This window comes from Leucoraja erinacea, chromosome 18, assembly GCF_028641065.1.
Source record: "Leucoraja erinacea ecotype New England chromosome 18, Leri_hhj_1, whole genome shotgun sequence".
Taxonomy (NCBI): Eukaryota; Metazoa; Chordata; class Chondrichthyes; order Rajiformes; family Rajidae; genus Leucoraja; species Leucoraja erinaceus.
This window is the reverse complement of record NC_073394.1, coordinates 19,206,509-19,219,918: the sequence shown is the minus strand read 5'-3', so window position 1 is coordinate 19,219,918 and position 13,410 is coordinate 19,206,509. Positions and strand designations below refer to the sequence as shown.

At 39.8% G+C, this 13,410-nt stretch overlaps 1 protein-coding gene across 2 annotated transcripts in view; it reads right to left on the bottom strand.

Annotated features, from left to right (window-relative positions):
- Positions 1 to 13,410, bottom strand: part of sbf2 (SET binding factor 2) — a 330,738-nt gene that overhangs the window by 89,003 nt on the left and 228,325 nt on the right. For both annotated transcript variants that reach the window (XM_055649465.1, XM_055649466.1), the window contains exons 18-19: positions 8,968 to 9,138; positions 6,276 to 6,538 (exon numbers count right to left, since the gene is read on the bottom strand). In XM_055649465.1, the coding sequence (XP_055505440.1) occupies positions 6,276 to 6,538; positions 8,968 to 9,138 (434 nt within the window). The remainder of the gene's footprint in view (positions 1 to 6,275; positions 6,539 to 8,967; positions 9,139 to 13,410) is intronic.

Here is a 13,410-nt window from a genome sequence, read left to right as displayed (position 1 = left end):
GTATTGAAGTGGTCTTCCACCCTTTGCCTGTGGATGTCTTTGGCCTTTTTTATGCCTTTGTTCAGGTTCGACCTGGCCGCACTGTAGGCAGAAGTGTCCCTGGATTTAAAGGCATTGTTGCTTGCCCTTAGCAGATTCTGAACCTCCTTGTTCATCCAGGGTTTCCGGTTTGGGAACATATTTATTTGCTTGTCCACTGTAACAGTCTCCACACAGCAGTTGATGTAGGAGAGCACAGTGGATCTGTACTCCTCCATGTCTACCTCTGTACCACTGGTTGCCTGTTGTGCAAACAAGTGACCATTATGCTGAACTTTACAGTTAATTTGTCCACGCGTCTCCAAAACTTCACCCGAGTAGGTTCTCAGCTTGACCTTACTCTCAAACAATGGTACCTGTGGGAACTTTGTATCATACAGGTCTCTGCTCATGACCGAACAATCTGCTGCAGTGTCAATACACATATCGATTAACTGTTAATTTATCAATAGTTTAGTTCGAAAGTCCTTGCCTTGGCTGGTTGTAGGCTTATCGATGTTGGTTGCATAAATGGTGTACAACCCAAGTTCATTTCCATCTGGGTTCACCTCCAAGTTGTGAACTCCTCTCTGTTGTTGTCGCTTGATTCCCGCAGATTGGTGGTTTTCTGTTTTAAGCTTGGCCAGACATGCTGAGGCGATGTGGCCTTTCTTCTGGCAGTTATAGCACTTGGCCATTTTGAACTGACAAAATTGGGATGAGTGATTACCGTTGCAACGATAACAACTGGCTGACCTCGGCTCCCCGCCATACATTTGGGTTTGGTTTAGCGCCTCTTGGTTTGGCCATAGGCACTGCCTTGTGACTGCAAACAGCCACTGCAGTCTGTGGTGGACGAAACTCGCGAGCATTCTTTGATACCATCTCCATTGTGGTATCAATCTTGCATGCTTTCTCAAATGTAAGATTTGGAGTGTACATCAGTTTAGATTGAATTTGTTCATTCACATGACAAATCTGTCATGTAGTGCGCGTCCGAGAAAGGTTCCAAAGTTACAGCGCAAAGTTAAGTTTTTCAAGGCAACATGTACTCATTGATTGTCTCATTCTGCTTCTGGTTTCGAGTGTCAAATTTATAGCTTTCTGCAATTTCCAGAGGCTTTGGGATGAAATGCTCCTACAATTTCTTCATAATGTCATTGAATGGCACATCTTTTGCCTTTATGGGCGTAAGGGGATTCACGAGTGTGCCGTAAACTTCAGGACCGATCTCCGTGAGCAGAATCGCTTTCATGCGTTCACAGCCTTATTTGTTTCAGTCACTATCTCTCCTTCACCACTAATCTCCATTATGTTGTTTGCTGTGAAAAATGTTCGCGCTCTCCATATAGGAGCTGAACAGCTCTCTACTCAAAAGTACCAAGGTTCAAGGTTTCCTATGTAGCCCGCGGACGCTGCCATCGTGTCATTCTCTCTTTTTTTTAAAGTCTGTTCAAAAACCCCGATTTCCTGTCTGTTCTGGTGTAACAATTCACCTAAAACTTAGCTGTACAAAGGCTATTCAGCTTGAGGAACTCGACAAAAAAAATTCTTATACAATCCCAAGGACGGCATCTTGCCACGTAGACACAACATAGAGATAGCCTGACAAACTCTCAACGATTTGTCCCCTGCATAGAAGGATCTGCAGCCTATCGTGTCCAGCTCGCAAACAACTGCAACACAACTCCGTATAATACCGTTTACAATGTTAAACAATACTGCATGTTGCAAAACAGTTCTTCACTGTATTTAAAGGATGAGTTCACAAACTCTATCCCATCCTCGTCAGCAATTTTGTTATATTCCAGACGGCAGAATGAATACCAACTTACACGCAGGTTGCCTGGATCACGAGAGAGAGCTTTATTACCCAACATTCCCCGTTTATATTGAACACCAACTCATTAACATATACATGAATATGTATGAATACATTACACTGACAAAGGTACCCCATCTACACTAGTCTCACCTGTCCACATTTGCCCCATATCCCTCTACCCTTTATTTTACACAACAATCTGTTGTCATATTAAGTGTCTTTGGAAAACCCAGATAGATGACATCCATTAGTTCTCTAATTACTATCCTACAATATATATCCTTAAAAAACTTGATTTAATCTGTCCTTTACTTTTACAAGGTTACGCTGATCATCTAATCATACGCTGATTGTCCAGAAACCGACCACTAAGCCTTAATGATGAATCTGATATTTTGACGACAACAGATTTTAAGCTATGGATCAATAATTTGGTTCTCTCCCTTTTCATAAATGAAGGTCGTACATAGAAAGGTACAGCACAGGAACAGGTCCTTTGCTTCATGCCGTTTGTGCCGAACCTGATACCAAGATAAACTAATCTCATCTGCCTGCATACGATCCAAATTTCTTCATTCTCTGCATATCCAAATGCCAATCTAAAAATCTTTAAACGCCCATAACGTCTCCACCTCCTCCACCACCCTTGCGTTCCAGGCACTCATCACCCTCTGTACAAAAAACGTCCCGCACATCTCCATTAAACTTTGCCCCTCTCACCTTGAACCTAAACCCCCTAGTCCTTGATATTTCCACCTGGAGGACATGGAAGTCAGGAGACTCTTTATGTACTGGTCAAAGGATTAGATTTGCAATCATGCATTACAATGATATATAAAATCTTACTATACATATAACATCTTACTACACTAAGATTTTATATGTACTTTATGATATTTTTTTAATATGCAATGCATTTTTATATAATGTTGCCCCTCGAGTCCATAATAAAGTTTATTATTATTATTATTATTATTATTATTAATGGCTCCAGTCTTTTAAACCTCTCTGTACACTGTGAATGGTTTGATTGCAATCATGCATAGTCTTTCCACTGACTAGTAAGCACACAACAAAAGATTCTTACTGTACCTCAGTGACAATAAACTAAACTATACTTTAAAAGGTTCTGACTGTCCATCCTAAAGTTGTTAGATTTTCTATATTTGTAATCTTCGAGATGTTCTTGAAGTTTGGTGTTTTGGAAGATCATCAATTATCTCTGCAACCAACTCATTTAGAATCTTGGGATTCTGACAGTCAGGTCGAGGAAATATATTTAGTTAGAGGCTCTCAAGTTCTGGCAACATCCTCGTAAGGAAGGAATATAGGAGGAAGTCAATATGGGAATGTAAGGGGGGGGGTTCAAATAGTATGCAACCGCGAGATTCAGGCAGCCAAACTGAGTGCAAATGTAAGCCTGCTTTAGGTCCTAGCTTACCCAACCTCTCTGTATAGCTCAATCGCTCAAGTCCTGGCAACTTCCTCGTAAATCTTCTCTGCACTATTTCCATTTAACATCTTTCCTACAGAACGGTAACCAAAACTGAACACAATGCTCTAAATGCAGCCTCACCAACATCTTGTACAATTATCGCATAACATCCCAACTTCTATGCTCAATAACCTGACCGTCGAAGGTCAATGTACCGAAAGCCTTTTCTCCCATCCTTAAAAATGACTCCACTTTCAACATATGTATCTGCAACTCATAGATTCTGCTGCTCTACAACACTCTCCGAAGCCCTGCGAAGGTCCTGTTCTGGATTGACTTCCCAAAATGCAACTCACACTTTGCATTAAACTCCATTTACCATTCCTTATCCTGTATTCCCTACTGTCCAGGATCCTGCTGTATTTTTAACCATCTTCCCTATCTACGATACCACCCACTTTTGTGTCATCTGCAAACTGACTAATCATGCCCGGTACATTCTCATCTAAATTTTTGATATAAACCACAAATAGCAATGGGCCCAACACAAATCCCTGAGGCATAGCTGTAGTTACAAGCTTCCAGTCCATTATCTCTCTAAAAACTATTTAGAGAGTATACAAAAACTACGCAAAGAAAAATCAAAAGGCTTAGAGATTGATATTTTGATATAATAATCATCGTATCAAAATATAGAATAATGTTGATACTGCTGACAGTAATGAGAAATCAACCAACTGATGGGGTGGAAGATTGCAACCTTCATGTGGTCCGCCCTGTTTCGAGTAATGCAATCAACTCGATGTGCACAAACGGAAGATCAAATAGAACAAGTTGTCCAACAACTTTAGGCTGTGCATGCCACATGAAAGAAGAAGAAAAACCAACTGATCTATTGTATTTTTTTGCATTTCTAGTTAGTGCCAATGGACTTCAAAACACAGATTTGAAAACTCAAAATTTAAAATCATATACTAGGATTTAATTTGATTGTTACTGCTAATGGGTGTTGTAGGTGTAGGCCTAGAGATTTACAATGCATATACTTTAAAGGAAGCATCTTAGATTTTTATGTTTTTCAGACACAATTTCACAATGAGATAACAAATGTCATTGCAACATATGTATAATTTATGAATAATGTGTGCATATTTGCTGCATTGATGTAATTTTACTGATTCCTGATAATAAAACTATTTATGTAATGTACTTGTTTATAATAGATATACATGGTTGATTTTGAATGCTGTTTACCTAAATAGTTATAAAATGACAATCTGAACTTCCTGATGAGTTGTGAACCTTCCAGCAGCATTTCAAGAAGCAGCGATAAATTCCACTGCTAGCATGGTAAACAGACCAAAAAAGTTGACATGACCAACCTCTAACCTTGAAAAACTCAAAATTCAGTCAGATTATGTGCAACATTCCAATGTAATCTTGTTTGTGTTCTGCACGCCAAGAAAAACATGCTGTATAATGTAGTGGAAAATAAATTTGCAACTACTTCTCTTCCTCTCTCAGGAAGGTGAGATGTAAGAGACAAGATGGCCCAATGAGTTTCAAATTTAACCTTCAACTTTGGGAAACAGTTCACTTTAACCCACACAGCACTTTGCAGGGACATTATACGTAGTATTACTGGGGTGTTGCATGTTACTCCAACTGCTAGTTTTTTGGTAAAATACTATCTTAATGAAAGAAAGTAAGAAGGTGCCAAAGTTAAAAACAAAAATCAGAAAATTAATAACACCTGTAACACGAGATATGACATGAACAATGGATAGTAAATTGTACAATTAAATGTCAAAATAGGTACACAGGAAGGCTAACATCAGTTCTAATCTCCTGGTATCAATTTATACAGCATAGCTGATGCATATGGAAATGGATTTAAAACAAGCTATTTATATTAAAGAGGATCAGTGAGTATTTCTGGTAAACAAGTAAATGCTTAGAATTGTATGAGAGGTAAGCAGCAAGTTTATTATTGCAAGAAGCTGAACTTTACTTTTGCAGAATTGGTAGGTGTCTTATAATTAAATACAAGTATTTGATCCATTGTGATTTTCAAAGCATGATTATAAATGAAACTAGATGATTATAAAAAACATTCAAATCAGAGATTTTTAGTTTTCTGGATTGTGAGAAAAATGAGGGATATGGGGATAATGGGGAAAAAAAATGGAGCTGAGACAGAAGATCAGCCACATTCTTGATGAACGGAAGGGCCAGATGGTCATCACCTGCACCTAATTCTGAGGCACATATGTTCAGAAGGCCTTTATATTGCTACTCTGTCCTATGGGGTTATGGATCAATTTGTATTTTAAGCTTACCAGTAAATGTTTCAACTTTCTGCAGACCTGGAAGAAGCTGCCAGAGATGGTAGTTGAGGCAGGTACTATGACAGCATTTAAACAACACTTGGACAGGGTAGATTTAGAGGGATATGGGCCAAACACAGGCTAATGGGACTAGCTTAGATGGACCATCTTGGCTGGCATGGATGAGTTTGGCCAAAGGGCCTGTTTCTGTGTTGCATGACTCTTATGACCTACAATTGATCTTTAACACTTCAAAGGCTGAAGCCAGTGCTTGACTAAAATGGTGAAACATAATGATCAGGCAGCCAGAGTAAATTAATTTTCCAAGATTTTTACTTAAACCTCTGCCAGTAAATGCCCATCTAAATTTTCAAAATACTATTTTTTACATCTGAAAATATTTAAAATATTTTCTGTATCAATATGCATTTCATCATCAGGAAAAAGTATATTACAACATTTTTATACTTGTATGAGTACAAATTTTGAAATTGAAAAGTCCCCGATGATCTTTTTAAAACCAATTGGTGGTGTTCAACATTATTCGAACGACAGAGGTTATAATCCACACAGGAGCCTTTTGGAAGGGTACCACAGCCAAACATGGATAGAAAAACATTTTACGTGAAAAGGTGTGAAATATAAATATTGCACATGACTTTATACAAACCTGTTAGTGACAAAACTATTACTCCCACTTTCCCAGTCTCCTGTTGCAGCATTTCGAAGCAACTTGTTTTTACTCGTGTCCAAGGGAACCAGCAAGTATACCATGAGTTGGGCATAATGAATGGCTTGGCTAAACACTGTGTTTTCTTCTCCTTTTTCCAACTCCTGCTGTTTTTCTTTGTGTAGCGTTGGCCATAACCGCAACTGCTCTGCTGCTAGGTCCATGACTCTTTTCTCTTGTTCTGTTGGTAGTGGATCTTTATCCTAAAATAAACAAAACGGGGATCAAGAGCTGGAAAATATTTTTTTCTCTTCCAGGATTTATTCTCGCCTTTATGCCTTTTGCAAAGGTTAGAACACATAGATGAACTACTGACAGAGCACCGCATTGAAAGGAGCGTTTTAAGGCCACAAAATATCAAAGAGCACGTAGGATATGTGGAAGCACAGCAAAGATAGCAACAAAGTAAAAATACCACAGTGAAAGATATTTTTCCACAAAAATCCTTCCCAGGACAAAGAAGAATTCAAGGTTGTTTCACGGAATTCATACTGAAATACCTCTGTCTTATTTAACTTCCAATGAACCAAATTTTATCACTGCATGTTACATGCATTTAGTATAATAGTGCACATCAGTGGCAATCAAACATTGTGGTTCAAATGATATCATGACCAATATTATAATCCTTTTATTGATATTTCCATAAATCTTAATTTCAGAATTTCAAATGTGATAATGTGTGTGTGTGTGTGTGTGTATATATATATATATAAAATATGTGCACACACACACACACAGTTTATAAGAAGTAACACCATTTAAAGAGTTTTAACAGGTGTATGATATAAGAGAGATATGTCCTGCAAGGACAAAGGATGACGGTCAAAGATAAAAATAAATTACTTGCTATCAGACAAAATTATGCAAAACTTTAAACTAGTTATATGATGGCAAATATGGTAACTTGAAGATTTTGTAATAAAACTGATTTTATCCATTATGGCTGGTCAAGCAACTGACCTCAGTGACCAATGCACACCACTTGTGGAGACACATTCATGTCATCTTTCATAGTGGTGTGGGTCTACATTGTGCTAAATGGGCTTGAGAATAGATCCGACAGGTCAAAACTGGGGATTTTTGAGGCTATATGGACAAGCACCAACAGTGGGAATGTCCATCACAATAATTTCTTTATGTCATAACCCAACACATCTCTCATTCAAGCATTTACAATTAAACCAGAGAACGTCCCCGTTCAATTAAGAGCATAGCAGGGCATGCTGAAAGCAGTATCAGGTAAACAAGAGTAAGTTGTCAATATGATGAAACTGCACCACAGGACTATCCTAACCACTTTCAGCCAGAACTGCCAAGTAGGTTATTCATCTGGACTTCTCTCTGCAATCTCCACGTTACAAAACCAATGTTCAGTTCATTCTAATCATCCATGTAACATCAAGAGTTGGCTGAGGACATTAGAAAGACGAAAGGCAATGGGAGTTGAAAACATCCTGGCTATAGTATTGAAGACTTGCAATCCGTGATCATCTTTGACTATAGCTACAACACTAGCATCTGCTCGACAAGATGGAAAGTTGCCCAGATATAACCTCTTCAGCACAAAAATCCGGCCACCCAACTAACTAATTAACACCAAGTGATAGTTAGTGATGTTAAAAAATGCCATTAATTACTCACTAATAACTAGGGCAATACTTAATGTAGATTTTGCCTGGACCTGGCTGTATACCTCATGAGACCCTCAGTCCAAAGGTTGCCAAAATTGAATATTAGAAGAGAGTGACTGCCTTTGACATCAAGGCAGCGTTTGACTCTTGTGTGGTATACAACTTAAGGGGAAGGCACACCAACAGTTGGATTCATACCTTGCAGAGAGGAAGATAGTTGTGGTTGTTGGAGGTCAATTAACCCAGCCTCAGAACATGAATGTTCTAGTTTCTTAAATCCGAGACCAAAGTGGTGTTTCATAAACAACTTTTCGTCTGTCATTTGTCAATGATTGCACAATTTTCAGTTTGGTGGCAATTCATTAAACTAAACAGCCCATGCCAGTGAGAGTAATACCTGACAATATTTAGGCAAGGCCTGAGGATTAGCATGTGGCATCTTAGTTAAAGGTGACAGTCAATTACCATTTTCTATGAGCATTCAATCACCTACCCATGACATTCAATTGCACTTGGATTGAACCCAATGACCAGAAACTTAACCAACCCAACCACATAGATATGGCGAGTACAATAGATCAAAAACCTTTTGTGTAACTCACCTCCCAAAACTCAAGACACCTACAAGGCTCCTGCCACCTGACTCAAAAAATGCTGCAATATCTACACAATGCATTTTAACACTTCACCAAGTCTAATCACCCTATGATCTCAACATCCATCTTGCAATGAATGAGAATTTGCCTACTCTACAAATAAATATATAGAAATAATGGGATGACATATTTAAGAAATTTAAGAATTATTTTTTATTTCCAGATAAAACAACTTCTGTTCTCTTTCATCTTAATGTGTTATTCCATTTACTGATACCATAAAACTATGATTTCAGAAAATGTTTATTAAAAAAAAAGAATTTTAAAAAGAATTGGGGTACAGGAGAGTCTTTGGTATTCATACCGTATTACACAAAACAGAGGAAAGTAATATCTAGTTACCTTTTGCTTGAAATTGGATAGAAAATTTTCATTTCTGGAGGTGAGGTAGAGCGCTCGAATTTGACTCTGCACATCATTGTAGAATGTAGCTTCCCAAAACTGTTGGTTAGCCCAAACATGATGGTCTTGTACACATGTATATGCAAACTGGTTGACACCTATTGCCAATTTCTGTAAAAGAACAAAACAAAAGAAGAAAGATTCAGATATTTATATTACAGTTATCTATGACAAAAGATAAATGGGTCGCCGTGGACTGGGCGGCGTGGAATTTGGGGAGGGGGTGGGGGGGAGAAGAGACCTGAACGGACAGTTTCTTTGCTGTATCTCCAAAGTAAAGTCAATGTTCTTAGATTACTTGGATGCACAATCTAGTTTAGTGGACATTATCATTTCATATCATTCGGATCACATATATTATATTTTTTCTGCAATCGATATTTAAATCAAAAATTAAATTTGAAAAAAAGGCCATTACATTCCAAAATATCTGCTCGATGACTGGTGAATTTTTGCTACAATATTCCAAATTAACCAAGAAAACTTAAACATATAAAAGTTTAATTACTTTAGGCTATCTGCAAGTTGCAACTTTTTGAAAACATGTTTAATGACTCCTTGACTTTCTTTGCATTGTTATTGTTAAATTACAGCTAAAATGGCTGTAAATTGAGGTAAAATATTATATTAAACATCTGATTTCTTACATAAATTACAAGATAAATGATGAATTTAGTTCTACAATTATGGACCATTAAAAAGCTGAGCCAATATTTTCATCTTTCCATTAGAGGGCAGCAAATTTCCACACAAAAATGAAAAGTGCAAACATCCAGCTTAACAACGCCAAACATTTCGTGTTTTGTTTCCATGGTAAATTAAGTTTATGTATCTACCAAACATTTTGAAGATGAATCAAACATAATATTGATAAAGAATAAAGCACATAAACATCCTCACGTTGGATATAATCTAAAATAACAACCCAAAGCAAAAGAGACATCATCAGATAGATGTGTTCAAGAAGGAACTGCAGATGCTGGAAAATCGAAGGTATACAAAAATGCTGGAGAAACTCAGCGGGTGCAGCAGCATCTATGGAGCGAAGGAAATAGGCAACGTTTCGGGCCGAAACCCTTCTTCAGACAGATATTAGGTTATATAATGGTCCTTCCTTTCAACATTCAAATGTTATCATGAGCTTTGAGAGTTTATATTATTTATCATATCATAGAGTCATACAGCACAGAAACAGGCCATTGGGCCCAACTTGTTAATGTTGGCCAGTTGTTCGCCAACCAACCTGCCCCCATCCACACGCGCCACACCTGCCTGCACCTGGCCCTCTAAACCTATCCATGTACCTGTCCAGACGTCCCTTAAATGGTATAATAGCTCCTGCCTCAAGAAACCTCCGCTTCAGTTTGTTCCATATACCCACTACCCTTTGTGTAAAAAAGTTACCCCTCAGGTTCCGATTAAATCTCCCTCCCCTCATCTTGCGCATTTACTCAATCAATTTTGCATCTTTATACGATCACACCTCACCCTCCTGTGCTCCAAAGAATAAAGACTTAGCCTGCACAACCTCTCCCTATAGCTCAGGCCTTCGAGTCCAGGCAACATGCTTATCAATCTTCTCTGCTCACTTTCCAGCTTGACAACATCTTCCCTATAACAGTGACCAAAACTGAACACAATACTCTAAATGCGGCCTCACCAATGTCTTATACAATGTAACCTGACCTCCCAACTTCTATGCTGAATGTGCTGAAAGGCTTTTAGACCACCCTATCTACCTGTGATGCTACTTTCAAAGAACTATGAACCTGCACCTCCATCCCCTGCTCTACAACACTCCCCAGAGCACAACCATTCTGTGCAGGCCCTGTCCCTGTTAACCTTCCTAAAATGTAACACTTCGCATTTCTCTGTATTAAATTCCATCAACCATTCCTCAGACCACATGCCAATCCATTCAAGATCCTGCTGCAATTTTTCACCTTCAATATCTACAATACCACCTTCAATATCTACAGTATCACCCACTTTAGTGTCATCTGCAAATTTGCTCATCATGCCTTATATATTCTCATCCAAATCATTGATATAAATGAGAAGCGATGGGCCCAGCACCAAATCCTGAGGCACATCACTAGTCACAGGCCTCCAGTCCGAAAAGCAACCTTCCACTATCATCACCCTCTGCTTCTTTCTGTGAAGCCAAATTTCTATCCAGTCAGCTATTTCTCCTTGGATCCCGTGCAATTTAACCTTCCAGATCAGCCTACCATTGTCAAATGCCTTGCTGAAATCCACATATACGTCTACAGCTCTGCCCTCATCACTCTTTTTGGTCACATCTTCAAAAAACAGTCAGATTTGTGAAACACACCCTCCACATACAAAACCTTGCTGACTATCCCTAATCAGCCCCTGTCCATCTAAATGCCTGTATATCTTATCCCTCAGAATGCTCTCTAGTAACTTCTGAAATAGAGGTACAACATTTGCCACCATCCAGTCTTCTGGCACCTCACCTGAAATTAATGATGACTTATTCTCTGCCTCAGAGGGCGGTGGAGGCAGGTTCTCTGGATGCTCTCAAGAGAGAGCTAGATAGGGCTCTTAAAAATAGCGGAGTCAGGGGATATGGGGAGAAGGCAAGAACGGGGTACTGATTGGGGATGATCAGCCATGATCACATTGAATGGCGGTGCTGGCTCGAAGGGCCAAATGGCCTGCTCCTGCACCTATTGTCATAACTCTCAGCAAGGACACCTGCAATTTTCTCTCTAGCTATCCACAGTGTCCTCGGATATATCTGATCAGGCCCGGGAGATTTGTCTGTCTTATAGACAATAGACAATAGGTGCAGGAGTAGGCCATTCGGCCCTTCGAGCCAGCACCGCCATTCAATGTGATCATGGCTGATCATCCCCAATCAATACCCTGTTCCTGCCTTCTCCCCATTTCCCCTGACTCCGCTATTTTTAAGAGCCCTATCTAACTCTCTCTTGAAAGCATCCAGAGAACCTGCCTCCACCGCCCTCTGAGGCAGAGAATTCCACAGACTCACCACTCTCTGAGAGAAAAAGTGTTTCCTCGTCTCCATTCTAAATAGCTTACACCTTATTTTTAAACTGTCGCCCCTGGTTCTGGACTCCCCCAACATCGGGAAAATGTTTCCTGCCTCTAGCGTGTCCAAGCCCTTAACAATCTTATATGTTTCAATGAGATTCCCTCTCATCCTTCTAAACTCCAGAGTGTACAAGCCCAGCTGAGAGAGTGGTCTCTCAGCACATGTCAGTCCCTTCATCCCAGGAATTAACCTTGTAAACCTACGCTGCACTCCCTCAATAGCAAGAATGTCCTTCCTCAAATTAGGTGACCAAAACTGCACACAATACTCCAGGTGTGGTCTCACTAGGGCTCTGTACAACTGCAGAAGGACCTCTTTACTCCTATATTCGATTCCTCTTGTTATAAAAGGCCAACATGCCATTCGCTTTCTTCACTGCCTGCTGTACCTACATGCTTACTTTCATAGACTGATGTACAAGGACCCCCAGATCCCGTTGTACTTCTCCTTTTCCCAACTTGACGCCATTTAGATAGTAATCTGCCTTCCTGTTTTTGCTACCAAAATGGATAACCTCGCATTTATCCGCATTAAACTTAATTTGCCATGCATCTGCCCATTCCCCAACCTGTCCAAGTCACCCTGCATTCTCATAGCAACCTCCTCACAGTTCACACTGCCACCCAGCTTTGTGTCATCTGCAAATTTGTTAATGTTACTTTGAATACGCGTCAGGACCTTTGGCACCCTCTTGACTGTAATTCAGACTGCCATCAAGACACTTCCATTGACTGACCCAAGTTCTCTGGTCCTCATGTCTCACTCCACAGTAAAAGGCAGAGGAGAAATACTCATTGAGGATCCTCCCAATCTCTTGTGGCTTTACACAGAGTTAACAACTTTGATTCTTGAGGGGTCTCAGTCACCATTATTCCCTTTATTTATTGGAGAGAGTTGTTTATGCTCAGCTGAAACTATTCCTGGAGGAGCATGATATTCGGGAGATCTTCCAGTCTGGATTTAAAACCATGCACAGCACGGAGTCAGCATTGCTACGGGTTTTTAACGACATCCTCCTGGCTAATGATTCTGGGGATTGTGTGGTTCTTGTCCTGCTGGACTTGTCTGCCGCCTTTGATACGGTGGACCATAATATCTTGTTATCTCGGCTACAGCAGTTAGTGGGCATCTGCGGCAGTGCCCTGGGATGATTCAGGTCCTATCTGGCGGGCAGAACCATGTGTGTTAGCCTTGCTGGGTTTGATTCTTCTTCCGCTCCCCTGTCATATGGGGTTCCACAGGGTTCGATTCTGGGGCCCCTGCTTTTCTCGCTGTACATACTTCCTCTGGGTTCCATCCTT